General features: G+C 45.4%; 1 protein-coding gene across 4 annotated transcripts in view; it reads right to left on the bottom strand.

Moving 5' to 3' along the window:
- Positions 1-26,613, bottom strand: part of PDE11A (phosphodiesterase 11A) — a 1,092,065-nt gene that overhangs the window by 410,133 nt on the left and 655,319 nt on the right. For all 4 annotated transcript variants that reach the window (XM_063933388.1, XM_063933389.1, XM_063933390.1 and 1 more), the window contains exons 9-10: positions 25,074-25,166; positions 9,757-9,807 (exon numbers count right to left, since the gene is read on the bottom strand). In XM_063933388.1, the coding sequence (XP_063789458.1) occupies positions 9,757-9,807; positions 25,074-25,166 (144 nt within the window). The remainder of the gene's footprint in view (positions 1-9,756; positions 9,808-25,073; positions 25,167-26,613) is intronic.

Here is a 26,613-nt window from a genome sequence, read left to right as displayed (position 1 = left end):
GGTCACACCCATTTTTTTGCGCGCGTGCACACAGTACCCGTAAGACATTTTTTCTACTTGCACCACTGAGACAGACAGACAATGATCAATGGCAATGTATACAGATGGAGCCACGCTCATCTTGACTTCTCTGCTGCGCCTAGGCACACCATGGTTTATTAGCATAAGCCTTTCATCTATTGTTCTCCGATGCAATACAATACAGAGAGAAATATACAGCAGGGGATTAAGTCATTACAGCAGGGGATTAAGTCATTACAGCAGGGGATTAAGTCCGACAGCACTGGCTCACTTAATACTATTAAAGGCCAAGATGAGGAGTGCTCCATCTGTACATGAAACATACATATTCAATCAGAACCAACCACGGAGGGGTAGGCTTTGTTTTTCAGAGAATCCACCATGACGTGTAAGTACAAGAGACAATTTTAACCGTTATCACACATTTAGATTTTTTTGGTCCATTTAAAAAAAAACTTTTTTGTGAATTACATGAAACTATTCTGTGTCTTCATTTGTATTCCCACTGTAGCCATTTTCACATTAATGGACATTTTCCGTGGTCTCATACAGGCAAACCTGCACTTTATATTCTCATTACCTACTTCTCATCCAGTCTAAAACACAATAATTGGATTTTGTTTGTGCTTCGTTTTTCATTTATCGAATAAACACACATTTAAATCCAGAAGAGGAATACCAAAGCATCTGCTTTTGCCAATGACAGGTCATGTAATAAGGTATCCTAGCAGCATTAGGTTGCCGTGGCAACACACAGAGATTTACAACACACCTTCTACCACACATGTCCCCTAATCGCTGACCCCATAACACTCAAAGTTGCCTGGAGTAATGTGCACAGTAACTGTAGGGGATGAGTATTTGCAAAAGCAGCTTGTTTTCCTTTTACAGTACACAATCTACACACTTACAAATGAGTATAATTCACGCTAATATCCTAATAGTGAATCCTATATAATAAAAGGCTAACACTGCTCCTTACCTCTATGAGGGGATTCAAGTGTTTTGCCTGCTGGCGGCCACTAGATGGTGCCCGGTGGAGCCATTGAAGTGTTGCTCCTTTAGGGCGTGCACAGCCACCGGCGCTGACATTCCTGTTATGTTGTCCCGTCATTTTGACTGGTAACTAGTTAAAACATCATTACAGTAATTCCTAAAGAATTTTACACGGTCGAGTCACATTATTAAGACCACCTCCTACAACTGACTTCGGCAGCGCATAGTCCATGAAGTACGTCACATGTCATGCACTGGCTTGGTGGGTATATAAGCTGTGCGGGTGGCACTCGATATACTGGCTGTCGGGATACCGACAACTATTCTCCCTCTTGGGGTGTCCACGACACCTCTAGAAGAAGAATGAATAGCGTGGCGCATGTAGTGCACCACCGTGCCCGCAAGGTGCTCTTTTGCGCTCCCCCTGCTGCTGGTATACTGGGCGCCGGGATCCCAACATCCAGCCAGCCGTACTACACCCAAGCTGTGCTATAGACCATCTGCGCACATATCACTCGTTGCTGTCATGGGTCAAAGGGGCGATTTATCCGAGCTGGGATGATTATCGTCTTTTTGGGCCAAGCATGGCAGTATTTCTGAAACGGCGCAGTTTGTGAAGTGTTCGCGTGCTGCTGTGGTGAAGGTGTATCCCGCCTGGACAAATGGCTCCACTCCGAATAGCTGATGTGGAAACTGCGGAGCACCACATGCCACTGATGTGAGAGGTTGGCTACAAAGGTGCGTGAGGGCCGACCGACACGCTGCAGTAAAGCAGCTCACCGTCAAAATGAACCTGGGGCTACCGGATGTGTGTCTAAAATGACAGTTCAGCCCGTCTAGCTGCTGTCTGTGCTGCACACGGCGGGTACTCTGGCTATTAGCTGGTGGTCACAATAATGTGACCGTGTATATCCAACAGAATTTTGTAACTTTCAAATATGCGTATGTAAAAATGTATAGATCTTGTCTGGGGACTTCTTCTGAGAGGAAGGAGTCTGTGTGAGTATCCATGCAACCCCCCACCTGTACTCTCTGCAGAGATGTCACTTACCTCGGTGACACCTAGTGCGGTGCCACGGGAAAGGGGTGGGGCTTAGTGGAGGGGCTTCACGCTGGGCTTTCGTCACACAGGGGGTTTGGGAGAAGCGTGCTGACCCCAGGGAGTACTGTGGCTGCAGTGCCGGCTCCTAGACAGTGACAGGAGTCGAGTGCTGCACATAATGTTACAGTGCAGCATTCGGCTCCTGTCACTGAGCAGGAGGCGGCATTTTGGTGTCAACCCTTGGCGGGTGACACCCAGGTGCGGGCCGCACCCCCCTGTGATGCCACTGCCTCCCTGTGCGATTGCATGTGCACTATACAGAAGTCTATTGGGAAAATGGCATAGGAGATTTCTCAAGTAGAAGCTGCAAGGTAAGTATATTCAGTGGTTGCAGGGGGTGCGGTGTGAGCCCCCTTGACCCAGGGGTCATGTGCACTGCACACCTGGCACCCATTATAAATATGCGAATCGTCTCCAAGATTAGCTTACTGACTTTCAAAGCCCTATATGACCAGTGGCCAAGATACCTGAAGCAACTTCTAATTCCATACTGCTCAGCTCGATTACTGCGATCTGTAGTTAAAGGACTTTTAGCAGTACCTAGAATCTCCTGTAATTCATATAGGGGGTCTGACTCTATGGAACTCGCTTCCCCGCACAGTGCGAGAGGCCCTCACTCTAGAATCCTTCAAAAACAGACTCAAGACTTTCCTGTTTATTCAGCATTTCCGTAGCATTTGACAGCAGATAAGAACCACTTGGCCCATCTAATCTGCCCGTTTTGTACCATATGTTTATCTCAAACCTTATTTGATCCTTATTTCTTTGTATGGATATCCTTATGTCTATCCCATGCATGTTTAAACTGCTCTACTGTCTCAGCCTCTACCGCCTCTAATGGGAGGCTATTCCACTTATCCACTACCCTTTCTGTGAAGTAATTTTTCCTCAAATTTCCCCTGAACCTCCCTCCCTCCAGTGTCAGTGCATGTCCTCGTGTCCTATTGCTTGTCTTTATTTCAAACGTGTTTCCCTCCTGTACCTTGTCAAAACCCTTGATATATTTTAACGTTTCTATCATGCCCCCCCCCCCCCCTTTTCCTTCTCTGTTCCAAGAGATGAGAAAGGGGGGACATGATAGAAACTGTATGTGCTGTATTATGTTTATTCTATCTGTTAAGCACCTTGACTCCTATTGGAGGAAGAGCGCTATAGAAATATAATAATAATAATAATAATAATAATAATAATTATTATTATTATTATTATTATTATTATTATTATATGGCTATATCACTATGCTTATGGTGATCTTATCACCAAATAGGATTACTGCGCAGTAACCACTTGATAAAGCATAATGAAAAAAATCTTTAGGACTTTTCTCTGTTTGATAAACAGATCACTAATACCACTTTTAGACATAAAATCCCGACTCAGACCCTATCCCTTTTATACGTGGGTGATGACCCAGGAATAATTATTCCTGGGTTCTTACTCTTCACACTGGACCCAGGTCCTACAGTGACCCGAGTTTTCTGGCTTTCAGTTGGCGTGAACTCATCTCCATGCGCTACTGTCCCTGGCCAATAATTTTCTTTTATGCGTTACCCCGGTCATCAAGACCCAGATCGCACCTTTCAGACCTAGGCCGGGTCGTCTACCCGGGTTGCAAGTCCCGGAAAAAACCCTGCTAGTGAGTAGGGTCGTGGACCCGGGACTCTTACCCCGAGTAGACCCTTTCAGGCATAAGCTGGACCCGGGTCTATGCGCTTTCACTCACGAAAAAACGGGTTTAGGCTTATGTCTGATAGGGGTGTAAGTGCAAATGCTTTCTGTGAGGAGTTAATACCGGGAAACTAAGTGATGTCATGATGACATTACCATTGATTGGAATATGTGTAGGAAGAGTAATGAGTGCTGTCTACAGTATGTATAAAATAATACATTCCCCCTGACCGAATGCTATAATATACAGCAAAAAGCACTCATGCAATTCAAGGTATAAACAATGAGAGAGAAAAAATAAAGTAAAATGAATATTTTTTTCCATGGACCCTATAACTACATGAGAGTCAGCTGATTAAGTTGCGAGGTAAATATCCGGGGGTACTGACTGCATAACAGTAACTATGGGAAGAATTATGCATACATAGATTTATTTGTCCTATTTAATCCAATATCTTCCTATGAATACAGATAGAAAGACTACCTTTTCAGTTCCAAAAAATGTCATGTAGTATTTCTAGTGGTAAACTTTGCCAGATCTCCAAAAGTGGCCCGGACACAAGTGGGAAAGCCCCCACATAATGTATATTTTTCTGTTTTAATAAGAGACGTTCCACCACCTTAGTACAGTGGCTAATAACATAATCCTTCCACTTTCTGAGTGGGTAATAACGTAATCCTTCCACTCTCTGAGTGGGTAATAATAACCTAATCGCTCTCAAAATAAGTGCATAAATGATTGTATAATAGGATTGGTGTCCAAATCCACAATCTTGGGAGTGTTCTGTAATCACAGGTGTTCTATAAAAAAAATATATATATAAAATCATACACGTGGGAAGCGGCCCCATAGCAAGGGAGCCATGGCTTACCTTAAGTCCCTGTTTGAAAAATATGGGGGGGGTTTGCTAATACTTTTTCTGGTCCAGGGCACCAAAATGTCTAGTTCCGCCTCTGACTACCGTCATTCCTTCGCCTGCACCTTGCTCCTAAATTAATCAACCTTAATGAGTCAGGTAGTTTCCAACTCCATTTAATTGCATATGACAGGATATTATATATGTCCATATAAAATTCCCTGGCAAAAATGTATGACTGTAACAATATATAAATAAAATAATTATAAGTATTTATAATGGATTTTGTTTCCTGTTAATATGACACACTGTATATGAATATGTATAACTACATATTGATACACAGTATACCCACAACATTTGGTGTCTGAGATAAGGTTCTGTTATCTGCAGAAGTTCCTCTGTTGGCAGCACAGCTATGCTGCAGCTGCCCATTGTATGCTTTTATCAGCAGAGCTACGTCACTGCTCATTCCTGTGCTATAGAGGGGACTGACATTGCTTAATGAGCTCTTCCTCTGGGAATTTCATTCACCCACGCAGGCACACAGCCAATCTGACCAAGCAGTGAAGGTGAAAGCCTTAAACATTAACGAGCAACATTAGACTGTGGCAGATCTGAAAACTATGAACTAAAATCACACGCCATCCTTCCAGCGCGCAGTGTAAGGATATTTTTAACAACATATTTACTTGTTACTGCACATCACCGTTTCCTTCTCTCACCAGGCAGCATCTCGCTAATTCAGCTTTGCAAAACGGCTTTTAAAAGAATTGACATGAATACAGTCGCCTACCCCCAGCACTCCTCACTTACTTCCCCAGCCTAATAATACACCAGCCCTACATGAAAGGAACACTTGCCTTCTCAACATTTTATGTTGTTTCACCACCTGCGTAAAAGATTTTGCTGACAGGCCCCTCCCCTTAGCCAGAGCTACATGCCAACGCTTCTGCTGGGGCTCTCCCGGCTCTATGATTCAGAACCGGCAAATCAATTTAGTTCGCCACTTTCAAATGGTGGCAGAGGGCAGGTCTTAATGGAAGGACCAATTGCACGGTATAATAATATTGTTATTGCAACTTGTGATTGGTGATTATACTTCTCCCCAATCCATGGTTTTGCCCATGGCTGTAAGAGGAGTGGAAGAGCCACTGGAAAATTAAATGTATGTGTTCACTCTGAAATCCAGTCGTCCTGCCGTCCAGCACAACTGCAGCATGGTTGGATCCGGCGGCGGCAGGACTGCCGCACATGTGTGGGCGCCCATGTGCAGTCTCCTTGCGGCCAAGTGGGTCCCGCTGAACGGGACCTGCTTGCCCGCTATGTGTGGCCCCAGCCTAAGTCAGACCTGATTGTAGACGTGTGAGAAAACACACAGCTACGATCAATTTCTATGACATGCGGGGGGACGCCCAACACAGGGCAAGTCCGCCCCGCATGTTTAAAATAGACCTCTGCCAGTGCAGACGCATATCCGCATTGATAAGGGCTGTGTGTGCCGTTACAGAGAAAAAAGATAATGCTGGGGATAATGTATATAATAAAATAGTGCTGATAAGACAAATGAGAGTGAAAAGGGAGATGTGGAGGAAGAGCAGGAGAGAAAGAGTGTGTGGGGACGAGCACCAGAGAGAAGAGAAAAGGAGGGAGAGATGTTGGTATTTCAGGGCTAAACCACACATTTATGAAAGGATGATTTTTTGTATAACCCCAGCATAGATTAAGATCGATTTTAATTTATCTGAAATCGATTAAAATCATGCAAAATCGACCTTTAGTAAATATACCACCACTTCCCTATATTAGACCGCTCGGCTCAGTCACACAAGACATCTGGCTCAGTATGGCGTATTGAGGCTTGGACTATGAAGACACATCTGTCCTAGAGAACTCAGTACAAAAGTATAAAAGCAGGAAATATAACATATATTGTTTTTCACCTTTTTAATGAGCTAAATTTGCTAGTCCGCCGCGCATGCCAGGTCCTGTCACCCCCCCCCTTCCCCGCACGGCGTCAATGCTTATGCGCCTAGTGAGTAGCTCCCTGCCTGTGCAGCCTAGCCGTGCTGGCAGGCAGCTACCCACCGCGTCCCTGGTCGTAGCGGATGTGTGTGACGTAACGCAGCCGCCACGGCCCACTTCCGCAATGCTCCAGACATGTCTACGTTGTTCAGACCGCGTGCCACCAACAGCGTTTTAATGCCGTTGGCACGCCCCCTCCCGCCTCTGCCTGTCAATCAGGCAGAGGAGATCGCAGCCCTGAGATGCTTCTAGCATCTCACTGGGCCTCCCGGGGTGCGCAGGCGCCCCAAAGGGCTTCAGACTGCGAATGACCTCCATAGATGTTTCATTTTTGTGGCTTAGTTACGTTTTAAAATGACAAGAATGAGTTAAATGCCTGATATTACACAATTTATGTAGATGAGGTAAGAAAAGGTTAGAAATAACGGAGGGAAATCACTACCATAGCAACTAACCATTTACTGGCCTTGGTCAGTACAGTGAAAGACTAGTAATAGAAAGATTGGTTACAGGGGCTGCAATAATACATCTATATAGTAGGTGGAGATGTAGAAACCTTCCAGTCTATGGTCCTCATTCACAAATAGCACAGAGCAATAGCCCCTTTGTTGTAACTGTGGGGGTCATTCCGAGTTGTTCGCTCGCAAGCCGTTTTTAGCAGCTTTGCACACGCTAAGCCTACGCCTACTGGGAGTGAATCTTAGCATAGTAAAATTGCGAACGAAAGATTCGCAATACTGCGAAAAGACATCTCTGTGCAGTTTCTGAGTAGCTCCAGACTTACTCGGCATCTGCGATCATTTCAGTGCTTGTCGTTCCTGGTTTGACGTCACAAACACACCCAGCGTTCGCCCAGCCACTCCTTCGCTTCTCCAGCCACTCCCGCGTTTTTCCCAGAAACGGTAGCGTTTTTTCCCACACGCCCATAAAACGGCCTGTTTCTGCCCAGAAACACCCACTTCCTGTCAATCACATTACGATCGCCTGAACGAAGAAAAAGCCGTGAGTAAAATACCTAACTTCATAGCAAATTTACTTGGCGCAGTCGCAGTGCGAACATTGCGCATGCGCACTAAGCGGAAAGTCACTGCGATGCGATGAAATTTACCGAGCGAACAACTCGGAATGACCCCTGGTGTGCTACAAATTGTGAAAGTGAGCCAGGATTTTTGCCAATTTGCAGCAATTTATGTAGCAAGATGGACTCTTCCTGACCCCTCCTGGACTGTGCGGGCCTGGTTAAATTACAAGATTGGACACTGGGCCAAATGTAAAAGCCAGAGATTTCAACGATGTAGCCACTAGCTTTAAAGTGCAATCTTTTCTTAAGCAAATCCAGGTTAGCTTTGCTTTTAATAATATTGCTGCTTTAAATCACATGGCTAAATTGCTGAAATCTCACACTTACCATAATCTACAACTATTACATTTGGTCCCTAGTGTGTCAACTACCTCAGCAGTCAAATTATAATGGACAAGGGTCTCTAAACCATTCATTTAAAATTGCTTTATTTGTTATCGCTAGATCAATGCTCTCATATAGGGCCTGATTCCGGGATGTACAAATTTGTATGCGCATTTTGCATGTGCAGTTGGAATTCGCTCGCAGAGGACTTGTGAAATATACAAATGGACCAGCCGCCTTCTTGTGCACAGTGACGCACACAGCTTATGTCTCACATCCTCCACTCACGCACATTAGCAGAAACATCGGGAACATTGGGAACATAGACCTGATCGATAGGGTGTGTTTTTTACATCCCTGCGATCAGGTAGTCGCCGCCTACAGGGGGAGGGGGAAAGACGTCACGAATCCTCCCACAAAGCGCCGGGTCCCTCCTGCATTTTTCCGGACTCTCCCTAGAAACGGTCAGTTGCCACCCACAAACGCCCTCTTCCTGTTAATCATCTTGCGATTGCTGGTGCGATCAGATTTTTTGCAACATCCCATCGCTGCCTAGCACTCCCTGTCGCTGCGGACCGTCGCGCCTGCGCATTGCAGTGCATACGCTTACGCAGTTCAGACCTGATCGTCCGCTGTGCGAAAGTGCACAGCAGCGATCAGGTCTGAATTAGCCCCATAGTATCAGACACATGGGGCTGGATATAATGATGTCAGGGTTGGCTGGAGGAGCTGATTTATCAACAAGTTTTATCCTACACAATGAATTTTAAAACTCGTTGCGTATGATAAATGGTGCTCCAGCCAATCAGCTCCCAACTGTCATGTGTTTGAAAAATGACAGTTGGGGCCTGATACCTGGAGCACCATTTATCATGCGCAACGAGTTTTAAAACTCATTGCGCATGATAAAACTCATTAATACTGTAAATCAGCTCCTGTGTATGTTAATTGAAGAGTGTGACACAGATAGAAATGTGTAAATGACTGGACAGATCAAGTACAATAGCTTTAAGTGGGGATCAGTATGATATGCCGGCTGTCGGGATCCCGGCGGTCAGGAGACCGACAGCCAGAATACCGGCGGCGAGCGCAGCGTGTCCCCTTTTGGGCTTGCTGTGCTCACCCCGCTTCGGTCCCAGTGGTGACCTTCGGTTGCCACAGGGTTATATTCCCCCTAGGGCGGTGGCGTGGACAACCACCCGAGTGGGGATTTCGGCCGGGTGTCGGGATTCCGACCGCTGGTATTTCACCGGGTTTCGTGACAACCGGCAAATTGAATGCCTCCCTGTGAGTGCATAACCACTGTAATACATACACTAATACTAAAACAGTCTTTGCCTAAACCGATCCGTTACTGTACTTGAACCAGATAGTAGTGCAGACTTAGGGGCTGATTCTGAGTCAGGCGGATCTCTGAACAAAGACACAAATGGCGAATTTTTGCATACGGCGCATGCGCAAAGGAAATTTCCGTATCTTTGCGTATGTTCGTCCTATTCCAAGCTAGATGAAACTTGGCGAGATCTGTCTCTCCCTGCAATTGTTCATGTTGGGGTGAGTACTGCGCAGCGACAATGCAAGCACACGGAACCGCCTTGACTTGTGGGCGTGTCTCTAAAACTCTGTAATAATGCCTTAATGACAGTGATAAAAATAAATGTAGATGATTTACAAAACCTTACCTTAAATTTATCAACTTCAGCTTTTGAACATGTTGCATGATAGGACAGGACCTGAAGGAAGAAGAATATATGACATTTCAGTTTAACATCTTTCGATCGCACCTTCCCAGCCTAGCAATCACCGAATTTCAGGTGACCAAAGTAAGGCATAGCAAGAATAACACTCTGTAATAATGTGATCATGACCACACAAATGAGCAGTTTTTGCTTTCATGTTAATCAAAGTAACACTACAATAGATATATAATTTCTGCTTATGAATAAATGAAGATACAGGGGGTCAAACAGATTGTGAATATGGCAATCTAATTTAGAAATTAATATCAAGGGGATAGGTTAATCATTATAGCCTTTGAAACTCTAGGGGGGTAAATTTACTAAGATGGGAGTTCTATTTAAGATGGGATGTTGTCCATAGCAACCAATCAAATTCTACTTCTCATTTATCTAGCACCTTCTATAAGAAAATACCTGGATTCTGATTGGTTGCTATTGGAAACATCCCATCTTAAATAGAACTCCCATCTTAGTAAATTTACCCCAAGGGGTCTCTGGACACTGACGACTGATCCCAGCCTTAGATCGAAAAGTACAGTACCATGGGTGGCCTCTTAAAATGGTTGGACAGACAATAACTGAAACGGTCCACAAAGGTCATTCTTTTTTATGTCAGTATTTATTATGCAAAAGTCAGTCAATAATTCTATAAAATTGATATTAAAAAAACAATTTAAAAAAAACAGAATTTTAGCATGTATTCATTTCAAAATGAAATAACCTTACATAAATGTGATCAGTTTAAACGTAAAAACTTTGCACAATGGCCCTCATTCCGAGTTGATCGGTCGCAAGGCGAATTTAGCAGAGTTACACACGCTAAGCCGCCGCCTACTGGGAGTGAATCTTAGCTTCTTAAAATTGCGACCGATGTATTCGCAATATTGCGATTACTAACTACTTAGCAGTTTCTGAGTAGCTCCAGACTTACTCTGCCTGTGCGATCATTTCAGTGCTTGTCGTTCCTGGTTGACGTCACAAACACACCCAGCGTTCGCCCAGGCACTCCCACCGTTTCTCCGGCCACTCCTGCGTTTTTTCCGGAAACGGTAGCGTTTTCAGCCACACGCCCCTGAAACGCCGTGTTTCCGCCCAGTAACACCCATTTCCTGTCAATCACATTACGATCGCCGGAGCGAAGAAAAAGCCGTGAGTAAAAATACTTTCTTCATTGTAAAGTTACTTGGCGCAGTCGCAGTGCGAACATTGCGCATGCGTACTAAGCGGATTTTCACTGCGATGCGATGAAAAATACCGAGCGAACAACTCGGAATGAGGGCCAATGTTGGCTTTATTTAGCAATGCATCTAGCTGCTTCTGATTGGCTGATCTAGTACTGACCTCTCCAGCAGAGAGCATATTTACTAAAGTCTGGAATTACAAAAGTGGAAATCAGATTCTACTTTTCATTTATCTAGCACCTCCTAGTAGATAATAGCTACAATCTGTTTGGTTGCTATGGGCAACATCTTCACTTCTATAAACCCGCACTTTAGCAAATACTGTATAACCTTTAGTTTCATGAGGAGTTCAGCTTCCTTATACCACATTGTATAGTTCTGTTATTCATTTGTAATTTCTGTTTGGACTACTGCAGGAATAAACATGAACTTTTTTTATTGTTTATGGATATGATGGTATTTGTATTATATTTTAAATGGAACAGAGGATTGTGACACTTAATAATAAGTTGAAGTACTATTCTCTCTTGTGCATGTGACACTTCATTACAGTTTTATATTGTGTACAAATAGGGTAATGTGGCTTTCACATTTACTCCTACTTCACTGTCTAACCACATCTGTATACTACCATAAAGTGTACACAGTTATTCAACTGGGATGCAGTTAATATACCGGCTGCCGGGATTCCGGCGTTCAGGAGACCAACGCCAGAATCCCAACGGAGGGTTAAATACCGACAGACGGAATCCTGACCACCGCGGATTATTCCCATTCGGTTGGTAAATCCATGCCACCAACCGAGAGGGAATGTAATCTGTGGCGAACGAAGCAAGCCACTGGGCCTGAAGCATGGTGAGCGCAGCGAACCCGCATGGGGACTCACTGTGGGGATTCCGACTAACGGTTATACATATGTATTCCATTTAACTGATATACGCAGGCACAAACACTACTGTTTTAGAGTGGGATGTAGCCTAAGATTTCATAACACCCGTTTTTTAAAACTTTATGGGGATGGACATTCCATTCTATAACATACCTCCCAACTGTGTCGGTTTTGGCGGAACACTCACGTGTTTCTGGAACTGTCCCGCTGTCCTACCCATGGGTTGCAGTGTCCCGCAGTAGGGGGGCTGTTGGGAGACCTCTCTCACCTGCTGCTCAGCTTAGCACAGCAGCAGTGAATAGATGCTGTGCGCATGCGCACAGCGTCTATTAACCAGGTAGAAAGCGACAGGGGCATGGCTAGCAGCTCACAAAGCGCTGGTCAAGCCCTCAAAGTGGCTAAAACAGAGGTCAACTTTAAACTTGTCATTTATTTTGTACGCTCTGGACATGGCTACTAATAACACATGCACAGACAAAATTCTTAAAGCTATGTCTGCAAATGCTAGGAGCTTAGGAGACAAAATTCCAGAGCTAATTACGATAATGACAAGGGATAACCTGGATTTTGTGGCAATTACAGAGTCTTGGTGCAATGAGAATCATGACTGGGACATAGCTATACCAGGATACAATTTATTTAGGAAGGATAGAATAGGAAGAATAGGAGGAGGGGTAGCAATGTATGTGAAAAAAAGCATAAATGCTACTTTAATACAAAATATTGAAGACAAAACTGAGGCCCTTTGCGTCACCATAGAAACCGGGAAGAAGGACATTATTCGCATTGGGGTGATCTATAGACCACCAGGCCAGGGGCAGGATTTGGACAGGAACCTATTGTCGGACATCTCTAAAATGGTTTTAAAGGGAGAAGTTATAATCATGGGAGACTTTAATTTACCTGATGTAAATTGTGAGGGGTCTTTTGCAAGTTCAGCTATAAGTAGCAAATTTCTACATTCCATACAGGGAGCATCTCTCAAGCAATTGGTGAGGGAGCCCACTCGCAAAGACTCAATATTAGATTTGATTCTTACAAATGGTGATAGGATATCTGATATATATGTGGGTGAGCACCTGGGATCCAGTGATCATCAAGCAGTATGGTTTAGTATAAAGACAGGATCCAACTCCTGTCACACAAAAACAAAGGTGTTGGATTTTAGAAATGCTGACTTTGCAAAAATGGGGAGATGTTTAAGTGATTCATTAGCAGACTGGAGGAGCTTGGAAGGAGTGCAGGAGAGGTGGAAAAACTAAAAAGTGCAATACTAAGTGCAACAGACCTTTGTATCAAAATGGTTAGGAAAAGCACCAGGAAAAGGAAGCCAGTGAGGTTCACAAAAGAAGTATCAACTAGTGTGAAAGCAAAAAAGATGGCTTTTAGGAAATACAAACAGACTTAAAATAATAACGACAAAGAGGTGTATCTGGACAGACGGAATAATGCTAAGAAAGTGATCAGACGTGCAAAGGCAGAAGCTGAGGAGAAAATGGCCCAGTCAGTAGATAAAGGGGGCAAAACTTTTTTTAAGTATATAAGTGAAAGGAGAAAATCAAATGGAGGAATAATAAGACTTAAGACAGAGAGTTAGCATTTGGTGGAGGGAGACAAGGCAATAGCAGATCACCTAAATAATTATTTTTGCTCAGTATTTACTACAGAAGAAGGGATGGGGCCACAGTTAAGTTGCAAGGACATTCATAAAAATAAGGTAGATGAAAATACATTTACATAGGAGAAGGTCCTAACAGAACTTTCAAAACTAAAAGTGGATAAATCAATGGGACCAGATGGGATACACCCAAGGATACTCAAAGAGCTAAAAGATGTGCTGGTTACACCTTTGACAGAATTATTTAACCAGTCACTAAATACAGGTGCTATTCCAGAGGACTGGAAAAGAGCAAATGTAGTTCCACTGCACAAAAGTGGAAGCAAGGAAGAAGCAAGTAACTACAGACCAGTAAGCCTTACATCAGTAGTAGTGAAAGTAATGGAAAAACTATTAAAAGAAAGAGTAGTGGAATATCTTAAATCAAACAACTTACAGGATCCAAAACAGCATGGATTTACTGGTGGGAGATCATGCCAAACAAATCTTATTGACTTTTTTGACTCTGTGACGAAAATAATAGATCAAGGGGGAGCTGTAGATGTAGCATATCTAGACTTTAGTAAGGCATTTGACACTGTCCCACATCGCAGACTGCTAAATAAACTTGAAAGCCTGGGGGTGGATTATAAATCAGTTAAACCTGGTTGCAGGATAGGAAACAGACAGTCGTAGTTAATGGAGTGCAATCTATGGAGGGAAATGTTACCAGTGGAGTACCCCAGGAATCTGTACTTGGTCCAGTTCTTTTTAATATCTTTGTTGGTGACATTGCAGATGGTATTGAAGGGAAGATATGCATTTTTGCAGATGATACAAAGATATGCAACAGGGTAGACACACTGGGAGGGGTAAAACAAATGATTAATGACCTAGGTAGGCTTGAGAAATGGTCAAGAACGTGGCAACTACAGTTTAATGCTAAAAAATGTAAAATAATGCACTTGGGTCTCAAAAACTCAAAGGCTAAATATAGTATCAAGGGTACTATAATGGAAACTACTGAGGAGGAAAGAGATTTAGGAGTCAAGTGACTTGAAGGCATAGGGAGAGGAATCAGTAGCAGGAAAAAAGAAAAGTGCCACTGTATAGGTCATTGGTACGGCCCCATCTGGAATACTGTGTCCAGTTCTGGAGACCCTATCTCCAGAAGGATATAAATACATTAGAGAGTGTACAAAGAAGGGCAACTAAAATGGTGCATGGCCTACATCACAAAACTTACCCGGAAAGGCTAAAAGATCTTAACATGTATAGTTTGGAGGAAAGAAGGGAAAGGGGGGACATGATAGAAACTTTCAAATATAACAAGGGTCTTAACAAAGTTCAGGAGGGAAACATTCTTCAAAGGAAAAGAAGTATTAGAACTCGAGGGCATACATTGAGACTGGAGGGGGGGAGGTTCAGGGGAAATTTAAGGAAAAATTACTTCACAGAAAGGGTAGTGGATAAGTGGAATAGCCTTCCATCAGAGGTGGTAGAGGCTAAGACTGTAGGGCAATTTAAACATGATTGGGACAGGCATATGAATATCCTTACAAAGAATTAAGGTTAAAAAAGGGTTGATATTGCCTAAAGGATAAAATAAAAAAGGGGCAGACTAGATGGGCCAAGTGGTTCTTATCTGCCGTCAAATTCTATGTTTCTATGTAAGTCGAAGGGGCGCGCCTGCCCCTTGATCGCAGGCCATGCCTCCTAGCTGTGAGGCCACACCCCCTAATTATGGGCGTACACCGTCTGTGTCCCGCCTCCCAACTTTAGAAAGTTGTGAGGTATGCCATATGTTATGCCCCCCAAGTGGTGACCTGTGAGGCTGTTGTCCCTCCCGTTGATGCTAGTGGCAAGATTACCACCAATGCAGGGGTCTGCAAGGGATGCGGCCAACATCCCGCTGGACGGGATCCCGGCGGTCGAAATACCGACGCCGGAATCCCGACCGCCACAATCCCGACCGCCACAATCCCGACATATTCTCCCTCCGTGGGTGTCCACGACACCCATTGAGGGAGAATATAATAGTGTGCCGAGCGTAGCGAGGCACCGTGCCCGCAGCGTGGCAAGCGAAGCGAGCCCGCAAGGGGCTGCGTTCCGCTCGCCACCCCTGTCGGGATTGTGTGGTCGGGATTTCGACCGCCGGGATCCCGTCCAGCGGGATTACGTACTGATCCCGTCTGCAATACCCATCCATCTTCCAAAAGTTACAACTATTGCCTTTTGAGCTGAAGTCAGTTCTTTCATCTTCTGAGCATTCTGGCCTGTACTCTGCATGTTCAAAAGAGTAAAATGATGGCTTCTTGAGAGGATGGATGGATGCCCCTCGCCCCCAGTGTTGTAAGTTGTCACACTGCAGGAATGTTACGTTTGAAAGATTTTAGAGCCCTCCCCAGTAACAGATACTTAGCTATTTTGTGTCTAATATATTTAGTAAACCAGATCCCCTTCCGAGACCCCTTCTCTTAGCGACACAATACTGTTCCCAAATGGATTTGATATTATAAACAGTATTACACCAAAAGGCTTTTTGTTCTATTTTCTACATAAAAAACAAATCAATAGCTTTCAATTAAAAATACTGACAACGTGCATAATTAGCATTGCTACGTACTGTCTCTCATATCACCCAACTCATTCCCCTGACTGCAGCAAATGCTGCCTTTCCTTGCAGCCTGAAGTCATGTTGCGATAACAAAACTGATGAATAGTAGTTCCCAACATTTCTTCCCTTTAACAAACTCACTAATGGTCAGTTAGATCGGCTGCATACAGCACGAGGCTCTCTCATTTCTCCCTAATCAGGCCATTAGAATTAAGAGTCAGGGAATCAGATCACATTTCAAGAAAAACATTTCTATAATGATCACCTGTCACCATATTAAAACACGTTATATGAAGTTAAAAGTCACTTTGTAAAATCCAGATAATTGCTTCTTTCCTATGTTCTGTAAATTCAGTTTAGTAATGGAAATGGTGTCATTTCAGTGGTGCCTACAGCAAATGATGTCAGCATTAATATGGTATCAGACAGTTTGGTGCTGAAACAGTAATCACCCTTTATTAGATTAGACTTCCAGTTCTGTATAACATCACAGGAGGCAGTGTCGGACTGGGGTATGTAGGGCCCCCCGGTGGAATGCAGTGGTAGGGGCCTGTGTTAGGGGTGTGGACAGTCTGCAGAGGGGGTGTGGCCTGACACCTCATTGGTTTGACTAACTATTAGAGAGTGCAACGTCTGGGCCCCTTCATAAATATATATATATACAGTACATTCAGCTGCTGCATGCATGATAACGTACCAGATTAATAACAGATTAATAACAGCAATGCATTGTAGAAAATACACCATAGTCCAGTATAAGGTAACATATGTATAATGTCTAATTCAAGTGCACAGTCTAGAACATGATCCTTAAGGGGGGTACTCACGGGAGAGATGTGTGCTGAGCGATCTTAACACAGACCGCTCAGCACACATCTCTCACCCCGCTCAGCACAGCGCGATGTGCTGAGCGAGGGGGAAAGCCGACGGGGGGCCGCTCACTTCACACAACGGTGAAGTGAGCGACCCGCTAGATTGAGCCTGCATGCAGCTCAATCTAGCATCGGCGATAGCGATGCGCGGGGCCGCGCATCGCTATCGCTGGAGGGCATACACACGGCAGATTCGTGCTTAAAATCTAAGCAATCTAGCAAGATTGCTTAGATTTTAAGCACGGATCTCTCCGTGTGTACCCCCCCTTAGAGCAGGAGGTGGGCCCCCAGGCAGTGGGGCCCACCGGTGGTTTCCCCTGTACCCCTGTGGGCCAGTCCAAGCCTGACAGGAGGGGTATGCTGTACATAGGGTGTTATAAGGCTTCATTTAGAGACAGCTTCACTGGGACAAACGATGTTGCTAAGTCATCATGACCATGTACCAGAGTCACAACATAAAATTATTAGAACATAGTAAAATAAGAAACAATTGGATGAAATTACCACTTGTGATTACTAGCTATTCATGCGAGATCACCGCTACATATCTAAGGGTATAATTCAAATCTGATCGCAACAGTAAAATTTTCTCGAATGGGAAAAACCATGGGGGTCATTCCGAGTTGATCGCTCGCTAGCTACTTTTTGCAGCCATGCGAACGCATAGTCGCCGCCCACTGGGGAGTGTATATTTGCTGTGCAAGGGTGCGATCGCATGTGCAGCCGAGCGGGACAAAAATAGTTTGTGCAATTTCTAAGTAGCTCAGAACTTACTCAGCCGCTGCGATCACTTCAGCCTGTTCGGTCCCGGAATTGACGGCAGACACCCGCCCTGCAAACGCCTGGACACTCCTGCGATTTTCCAAACACTCCCAGAAAATGGTAATTTGCCACCCATAAATGCCTTCTTCCTGTCAATCTCATTGCGATCGGCTGTGCGAACAGATTCTTCGTTAAATCCATCGCACAGTAACGTTCCGCTTTGTACCCGTACGACACACCTGCGCATTGCGATGCATACGCATGCGCAGTAGTGACCTGATCGCTGCGCTGTGAGAAACGGCAGCGTGCAATCAGGTCGGAATAACTCCCTATGTGCACTGCAGGTGGGGCAGATATAACATGTGCAGAGAGAGTTAGATTTGGGTGGAGTGCGCTCAAACTGAAATCTAAAATACAGTGTAAAAATAAAGCAGCCAGTATTTACCGTGCACAGAAATAATATAACCCACCCAAATCTAACTCTCTCTGCACATGTTACATCTGCCCCACCTGCAGTGCACATGGTTTTGCCCATTAGAGAAAGATTTTGCTTTTGCGATCAGGTCTGAATTAGGCCCTATATCCACATATATACTAATTGTTCCTAGCCTTTAAGAAACCTCATTATCTTTTAACCACCACAAAAAAGTATGACTTCTGCATAATGGGGGTCATTCCGAGTTGTTCGCTCTGTAAATTTCTTCGCATCGCAGCGATTTTCCGCTTAGTGCGCATGCGCAATGTCCGCAGTGCGACTGCACCAAGTAAATTTGATATGCAGTTAGGAATTTTACTCACGGTTTTTTCTTCGTTCTGGTGATCATAATGTGATTGACAGGAAGTGGGTGTTTCTGGGCGGAAACTGGCCGTTTTATGGGTGTGTGTGAAAAAACGCTACCGTTTCTGGGAAAAACGCGGGAGTGGCTGGAGAAACGGAGGAGTGTCTGGGCGAACGCTGGGTGTGTTTGTGACGTCAAACCAGGAACGACAAGCACTGACTGAACTGATCGCAGATGCCGAGTAAGTCTCGAGTTACTCAGAAACTGCACAGTTCGCAATTTAAAGAAGCTAAGATTCACTCCCAGTAGGCGGCGGCTTAGCGTGTGCAAAGCTGCTAAAAGCAGCTTGCGAGCGAACAACTCGGAATGACCCCCAATAAGTGCCCCCCCCCCAACAAAAAAAATATTAGCAAAACGCATACAAAATAATAAGTGTTAAAAATATTCATAAAAGACCTGAAATCTAGAAAACACTACAGAGAGATTCAACATTCAGTGCTGGTTTCTGAAAATATTTGAAAGTTACAATCCAAAAAGATTCCCTCTTATTTAATACACTCAGGGGGTCATTCCGAGTTGATTGTAGCTGTGCTAAATTTAGCACAGCTATGATCATGTACTCAGACATGCGGGGGGACGTCCAGCACAGGGCTAGTCCGCCCCGCATGTCAGTGCCGCCGCCCCCCCCCCCCCCCCCACAGAAGTGCAAAGGCATCGCACAGCGGCGATGCCTGTGCACTTCAAGAGTAGCTCCCGACCAGAGCAGCTTTAGCGTGCTGGGTGGGAGCTACTCATCGCTACCTGGCCAGCAGTGGCTGCGTGTGATGTCACGCAGCCGCTGCGGGCCACTCCCCGCACGGTCCGACCACGCCTGCATTGGCCGGACCGCGCCCACGAAACGGCAGCCTAATGCCGCCATTTCGCTCCCTTCCGCCCATCGACCGATCATAGCGCAGCGACGGGCAGCCATGCGCCGGTGCACTGCGGCGCCGGCGCAGTTCTGACCCGATCGCTACGCTGCGAAAAACTGCAGCGTACGATTGGGTCAGAATGACCCCCTCAATTTGTTAATTTTTTACACTGAGCATTGACTAATTCAATACATAAGGCTTTTAACGAACTTAGGGAGGTCATTCCGAGTTGATTGCACGGTGCAACTTTTTGCAGTTTCTGAGTAGCTCTGTACTTACTCATCCACTGCGATCTCTTCAGCCTGTCAGGTCCCAGAATTGACGTCAGACACCCGCCCTGCAAATGCCTGGACACACCTGCGTTTTACTCGCCACTCCCAGAAAACGGTCAGTTGCCACCCTGATCCGCCTCCATGCAGTCAATCTTCTTGCGATCGCCACTGCGACCGCTTCCTTTGTTGTTCTTGTCGCTGCCCGGCTATGGCCGTTGCCGGGCAATGACACGCCTGCGCACTGCCTTCCTCGAGCCTGCGCAGTTCAGACCCATTTGCGCGACTGCGAAAAAAGCAGCGTGCGAACGGGTCGGAATGACCCCCTTGGATCTCTATTTTGTTTGTACCTAGAGTGTTTTGATATACTATGTCATTTATATGTATTTTTTTATATTTCTAATCTATTCTTTAAGTCTACCTGAAGAAAGCTTTGTGTGCTGCACGTGTTACATTCATAGTACCATAAATATACAATTGATTATTTGATTACCAGTCAATTTTTCCATAACTTTAGACATAAATGTAATACAAGCATCTATTTTGAAAGTACCGACCACACTCTGAATAATGTAATATACATCAAATACAAAATTGTTACGTATAATAAACAGTCACTAACAAAGAAAGCGGTCGCAGCGGCAACCACAAGAAGATTGACAGGAGGAAGGTGGAACTGAGCGTCAACTCACCGTTTTCTGGGCGTGGAGATCCAAACGTAGGCATGTTGAGGCATTTGGAGGGCGGATGTCTGACGTCAATTCCGGGACTTGCAACGCTGGATTGATCGCTCAGGGTAAGTAACTCTTACCCTGGTCTTGTTCTACACAAAACTTTTTTTGCATAGCAGGGCTGCACAAGCGATCGCAGCCTTGCTATGCAGAAATACACTCCTCCATAGGCGGCGTCTACCTGATCGCACGAGCAGCAAAAAGTTGCTGCGTGCGATCAGGTCAGAATGACCCCCTTAGTGCTAACAGCATGCATCAGCATTTATTTTCCTCCAGCATAGTATTAGAAGCCTCAACACCTCTTAATGGGGGTCATTCCGACCCGTTCGCATGCTGCAGTTCATCGCAGCGGTGCGAACAGGTTGGAACTGCGCATGCACGGTGGCCGTATTGTGCAGGCGCGTCATTGCCCTGCGATGGCCATCGCTGGGCAACGCCGCCGCATACGAAGAAAGCGGTCGCAGTGGTGATTGCAAGAAGATTGACAGGAGGAAGGTGTTCCGGAGCGTCAACTCACCGTTTTCCAGGTGTGGAGCAGCGAATGCAGGCGTGTCCAGGCGTTTGGAGGGCGGATGTCTGACGTCAATTCCGGGACCTTCATCACTTGATCCATCGCACAGGGTAAGTATGTCCAGGGCTAGTCTTGTTTTACACAAAACTTTTTTAGCATAGCAGTGCTGCACAAGCGATCGCAGCCCTGCTATGCCTAAATACACTCTCCTGTAAGCAGCGTCTAGTTGATCGCACGAGCAGCAAAAAGTTGCTACATGCAATCAACTTGGAATGACCCCCAATATCCTTAGTAATAGGGTGTGCAATCCACCCCCTCCCGCACACACACACTTTTTTTTCCAGGATATTGAAGGTGTAAGAAGAATGTATAATAAATAGCAATTAGCTTTTAATTCAGCTTCCAGATTTTTAAATAAGCGTTGATTATATTTTTAAATATTTTAAGGCCCACTAAAACTAAAATATAAAATGAATTAATCAGAATTGTTATCTTTTTGTATTCACAAGTAATTATCTAAAACTCTCTATTGCCTCACATAACCCATATTTCAAAACTTTTTAGTGTTTAAGCATTTTATTCACATAACAATCGCTCCGTATACCCATTTTTACAGTCACAATTTATAATGGAGCTGCTCAGAGCATAGCGTGGAACACATATCTCTTTCCATATTTCCAAAAGTTAAAATCCGGGAATCAGGGCAGGAGGCGTGGCTGCATCATGATGGAGGGTTAGTGATGTGATAGGCTGCCTCTTAGTCGTCTCTCCACCAAACACTAGTAGCAGCTGTGCGCGACACCTGTTCCCTGCTGTTCTGCTATATAGGGTATCTCCTAACTTTCTCACCTATAGGGTAATGCTGTCATGATAGGTATGCAAGAGACCAGAAATCAAGACAGGTCTGCCTTTTGAGGTATGTCAAAACTAATCTATTTTATATTTAGGTGCATACCAGGGATGATTTGGCCCTTAGGGGCATTCCCTGGTGAGCCCCACTACACGAGGGCCCACCCCCTTGTTTTCCAGACTCAGATTGTGCATTGTCACTCTATTAGAGGTGAGTTACCTATTGGAGCAGGACCACTAGTAAACATGGGTTCTTGGTTCACTTCTATAAAAATAACACCAAGATTTGCCTAATTGATAGTCAAGCATCTGCAATGGCTTGCCACACCCCTTTTGGTGGCTGGCCACACCCCTTAAGCATGGGCCCATAATACTGCATACACCCCGGTGGGCCCTTCATGCCCTAGTTAGACACTGGTACATGCTGTAACATTTGGCCGGACATCCAGTTGAAAAATAGCAGCAACTGGACCAGATGTACAGTACAGATGCATACCTCTTGCCTCAATACGCCATGCAGCGTGAGATGCCTGGCATAAGTGAGGCGCCAAGTACAACTCTGCTAACGTAAGGCGTCTTTTTTTGCCAAAAATGCATCTTAATTGCAACGCAATGTGACTAGGACACGCAAGGAGTCTGTGCTGAGTAATTGTGTATCTGTCTGTGATGGAGTCTGTGGCCCTCATTCCGAGTTGATCGCTTGCTAGCTGCTTTCAGCAGCAGTGCTAACGCTAGGCCGCCGCCCTCGGGAAGTGTATTTTAGCTTAGCAGAAGTGCGAACGAAAGGATAGCAGAACTGCTCCAAAAAAAGATTGTGCAGTTTCTGAGTAGCTCAAGACCTACTCCTAGATTGCGATCACTTCGGACTGTTTAGTTCCTGATTTGACATCACAAACACGCCCTGCGTTCGGCCAGCCACACCCCGTTTCCCCAGCCACTCCTGCGTTTTTATCGGGCATGCCTGCGTTTTTACACACACTCCCCGAAAATGGTCAGTTTCCGCCCAGAAACACCCACTTCCTGTCAATCACTCACCGATCGGCAGTGCGATTGAAAAGCGTCGCTAGACCTTGTGTGAAACTGCATAGTTTTGTGTGAAAGTACGTCGCGCGTGCGCACTGCGCACCATACGCATGCGCACCATACGCATGCGCAGAAATGCCGATTTTTCACCTAATCGCCGCGCTGCGACCGAAAGCAGCTAGCGATCAGCTCGGAATGAGGGCCTGTATACGGAGCAGAACAGAACTTGTATACAGAGTCTCAGTCATACACAGATATATAAATATCATATATCAAATCAATCAGCACAGTCTCCTGGTGCGTCCCAGTCAAATTGCATTGTGACTAATTTTCGGCAAAAAAATAACTAAAAATGACACGTATCGCTAAAAGATTCTCACGCGACCTGGCGCGCCAAGAGGGGCTGTTTGGCGTGACTGCAGCAAAGATGTTTGAGGACACATCTGTAGGTTGTCTGGCAAAATAAATTGTGCACTTGTGCTCCATGATAAGGTACAGATGGCACAGCGATGTTTGTTAGTAGTAAATGCTAAAGTGGCATTACCCTATTTGTATACAATATAGTAATATAAACAGTGGTCGAAGTGTGCCGGTATGCAGCAGTATGGCATACCGGCACTTCGTTTTTAATTAACTGGAAGTGGTTTTTTTTATTGAATGAAACAGAGTGCAGCAGAAGGCGGGGGAAGATGCTGCTACCGTCCCTGCTCAGTGCTCATGTGGGATGCACCCGGCTCTCCTTCCCTGCCATTGCGGGCGTCCACATGGGGTGCGTCCAGCTCTTGTCCCTGCCACTGCCGAAGCCCCTGTATCTGCAGCGGCGGACTGGTAGGTTTTAACTTTAAATTACAATCCCCAATACAGTATGTCCCTTTCCCACACTGCACCCCCCCTCTCTCCCAGCGTCCTCTCCTACCCTGCACAAACCCTCTCACCCTGAGCCCCCCTCTCACCCTGCATTCTGTACCACCCTGCAACCCCCTCTTCCTCTGTTCCTCTCCCCAATATATCCTCCTCCCTCCCTGCATCCTCCCTCTCACCTGGTGCCCCTCTCCCATCCTGCGTCACCCCTATTCCTCTGGCCCTCTCCCCAATGTCCTCCTCCACCCTGCATCCCCCCTCTCTCCCTGCGTCCTCTCCCACCCTGCACCCCCCCTCACCCTGCACCCCCCCTCTCACCCTGCATCCTCTCCCACCCAGCATCCTCCTCTTCCTCTGTCCTCCCCAATATACAGTATCCTCCTCCCACCCCGCATCCCCCCTCTCACCTGGTGCCCCTCTCCCATCCTGCGTCCTCCCTCTTCCTTTGTCCCACTCCCCAATATGTCCTACTCACACCCTGCATATCCCCTATCACCTGGTGCCCCTCTCCCACCCTGCAACCCTCTCCCATCCAGTGTCCCAATCCCCAATATGTCCTTTTCCCACCCTCCTTCCTCTCCCAGCCAGCATCCCCCCTTCCTCTGTCCCTCTCCCCAATATCTCCTCCCACTCTGCATCCTCCCTCTCACCCAATGCCCCCGTCCCCCTCAGTCCTTCCTCCATGTGTCCTCCCTCTCATCCAGTGCCTCTTAAGGACATGCCCCTTGTGATTGGACACACCCCTTTTTTGGCGCGCATGCCAACAGTACACCCTGTAGTGGACATTATACCTCTTTCAATTTTCCATACCCCCACTTCAAAATTCCCACTTCGACCACTGAATATAAAGAAATGTCAAATACACAAGAGAGAAATTTGTGTTATTAATAAATGCAAAATTCATATGTTCCATTTACTAAATACAAACAGAAATACATATCCAATTAAATACAAAAATCTATTTAAAAACCAAATGACAATCTCCTTTTCTGCAGTAGTCTAAATGGAAATGCCAAGAGATGCGATTAGATGGCTAGGTTTTCAGTGTGACAGTATATACGTGATTCACCTATCCATGTTGCACGGATTGACCCTAACATTTCATCCACACCAATTATCCCATGTCAGTAATCTCGCTCCACAAAATAATATCTAATTTCTGTGCTGAAGGACTAAGCAGGAAACACCATTGCTCTGCCCAACTCTTTCCATTAGCAGGCGCCTAGTTCTGCTCCTCTGCAAATGCCGTTATCTTGTGAGGCTGAGATCATTAATGAGCCCAGTATGTACATATGTAGTACACTAACTTCAAAGTCTGGAATGTAATGTGTAAAATACTATCAATCTTTCATAAGAAATCCTTTATGTACAAACGTTTTTCTTTTCTGTTAAATGTAAGATTACTCACATCAAGAGCCACCGATTGCTTTGCCCATGATTTCTTCACCTGATCGTACATTATGGTGTTGTTAATCCCAAGGCCACAAAATATGACAAAAGCCTACACAATTAAAACACAAATAAACAAACACAATTGTCATTTTTGGTAATATCTACTGTAGGTAATATTTACTGAAAAAATGGCAAATAATTCCAATACATACACAGTTCAGGCAACATTAATACCCCTTTTCCACTAGCTCTAAAAACACAGGTAAATGCGCGGGGGGGGGGGGGGGGGGGGCACATTTACCTGTGTTTGTTTCTAGTGGAAACGGCCCACCCTGCAAATTCCCGGATCAAGTGATCTGGGAATCCTACCCGGGTAGCTTGCCGGGTTCCGTGTCGATGCGACACAGCTCCCGTTCACAGTGTATGGAAGGGCGGCGCTGGGATATCATGTGGTCTCCCAGCGCCACCCCGTCCGCGTCAGCAATATGCCGAGTTGGTGAGCTGAGTGTAGAAGGGGGCTCTAGCACGGGTCGCAGCCGTGTCAGGCTCCCGGCTGCGACCCCTGCTAGCAAGTGGATAAGGGGTATTAGTTAAAATGTAATAAACATTTAAATGTTCAATAAGACCATAAAACCACCTATGGCTAGCTCTTTACTCTAAATATACTCACTTTTCCAGTTGCAAGCCTGGGTATGTCATCCTTCTTGGGATGTGTTGCTTAATTGTAGATGCCACTTTATGCAAATGAGAATGAACAGACTAACTATGGGGTCTATTTACTAAGCCTTGGATGGAGATAAAGCAGACGGAGATAAAGTACCAGCCAATCAGCTACTAATTGTCATTTTTCAAACCAAGCCTGTGGAATGACAGTTGGGAGCTGATTGGATGGTACTTTATCTCCGTCCACTTTTTCTCCAACCAAGGCTTAGTGAACAGACCCCTATGGGGTACATTTACTAAGGTGTGGGTTTTTAGAATTGGAGCTGTTGCTCACAGCAACCAATCAGATTCTAGCCATTATCTTGTAGAAGGTGCTAGATAAAAGCTAAGTAGAATCTGATTGGTTGCTCTGGGCAATATCTCCACTTCTAAAAACCTGCACTTTAGTAAATATACCCCAAGTGGTCTATTTATTAATGTTAGCGCTAACTACAAATCTTTATCCCTATCTCAGCAACAGTGGTGCCTAGGGAGGGTGGGCCGGAACTATTTTACCTGGCCCAGGCCTGATGCAGGAGCCCATAGAGAGCCCAAGGCCCGCTCTCCCCTTAGCTGGAAGCAGCAGCAGCTGCAGTTCTTCTCCTCAGTCCAGCACGCACTGCAGTGTGGCCAGGGAGGCGCTAATATTTCTGTATTGTTTTCTAAGCGTGCAGGTCCACGCCACCCATGATTAGGCCATGCCCCCTGAAAAGTACCTGGGCCCGGCCAGGCTCTATACTGCCCTGCTCAGCAATACAGAGTGTGCCTATGTTACAATTTACCTGGTGAGGATGCAGCAAAGCCTTTCGGACTGCACAGGTCTTCATTGCTGAGCATAGGGTAACATCATCTTA

The sequence above is a fragment of the Pseudophryne corroboree genome, chromosome 7, assembly GCF_028390025.1.
Source record: "Pseudophryne corroboree isolate aPseCor3 chromosome 7, aPseCor3.hap2, whole genome shotgun sequence".
Lineage (NCBI taxonomy): Eukaryota > Metazoa > Chordata > Amphibia > Anura > Myobatrachidae > Pseudophryne > Pseudophryne corroboree.
The sequence above is the reverse complement of the archived record's forward strand: the minus strand, read 5'-3'. Positions and strand labels throughout refer to the sequence as shown.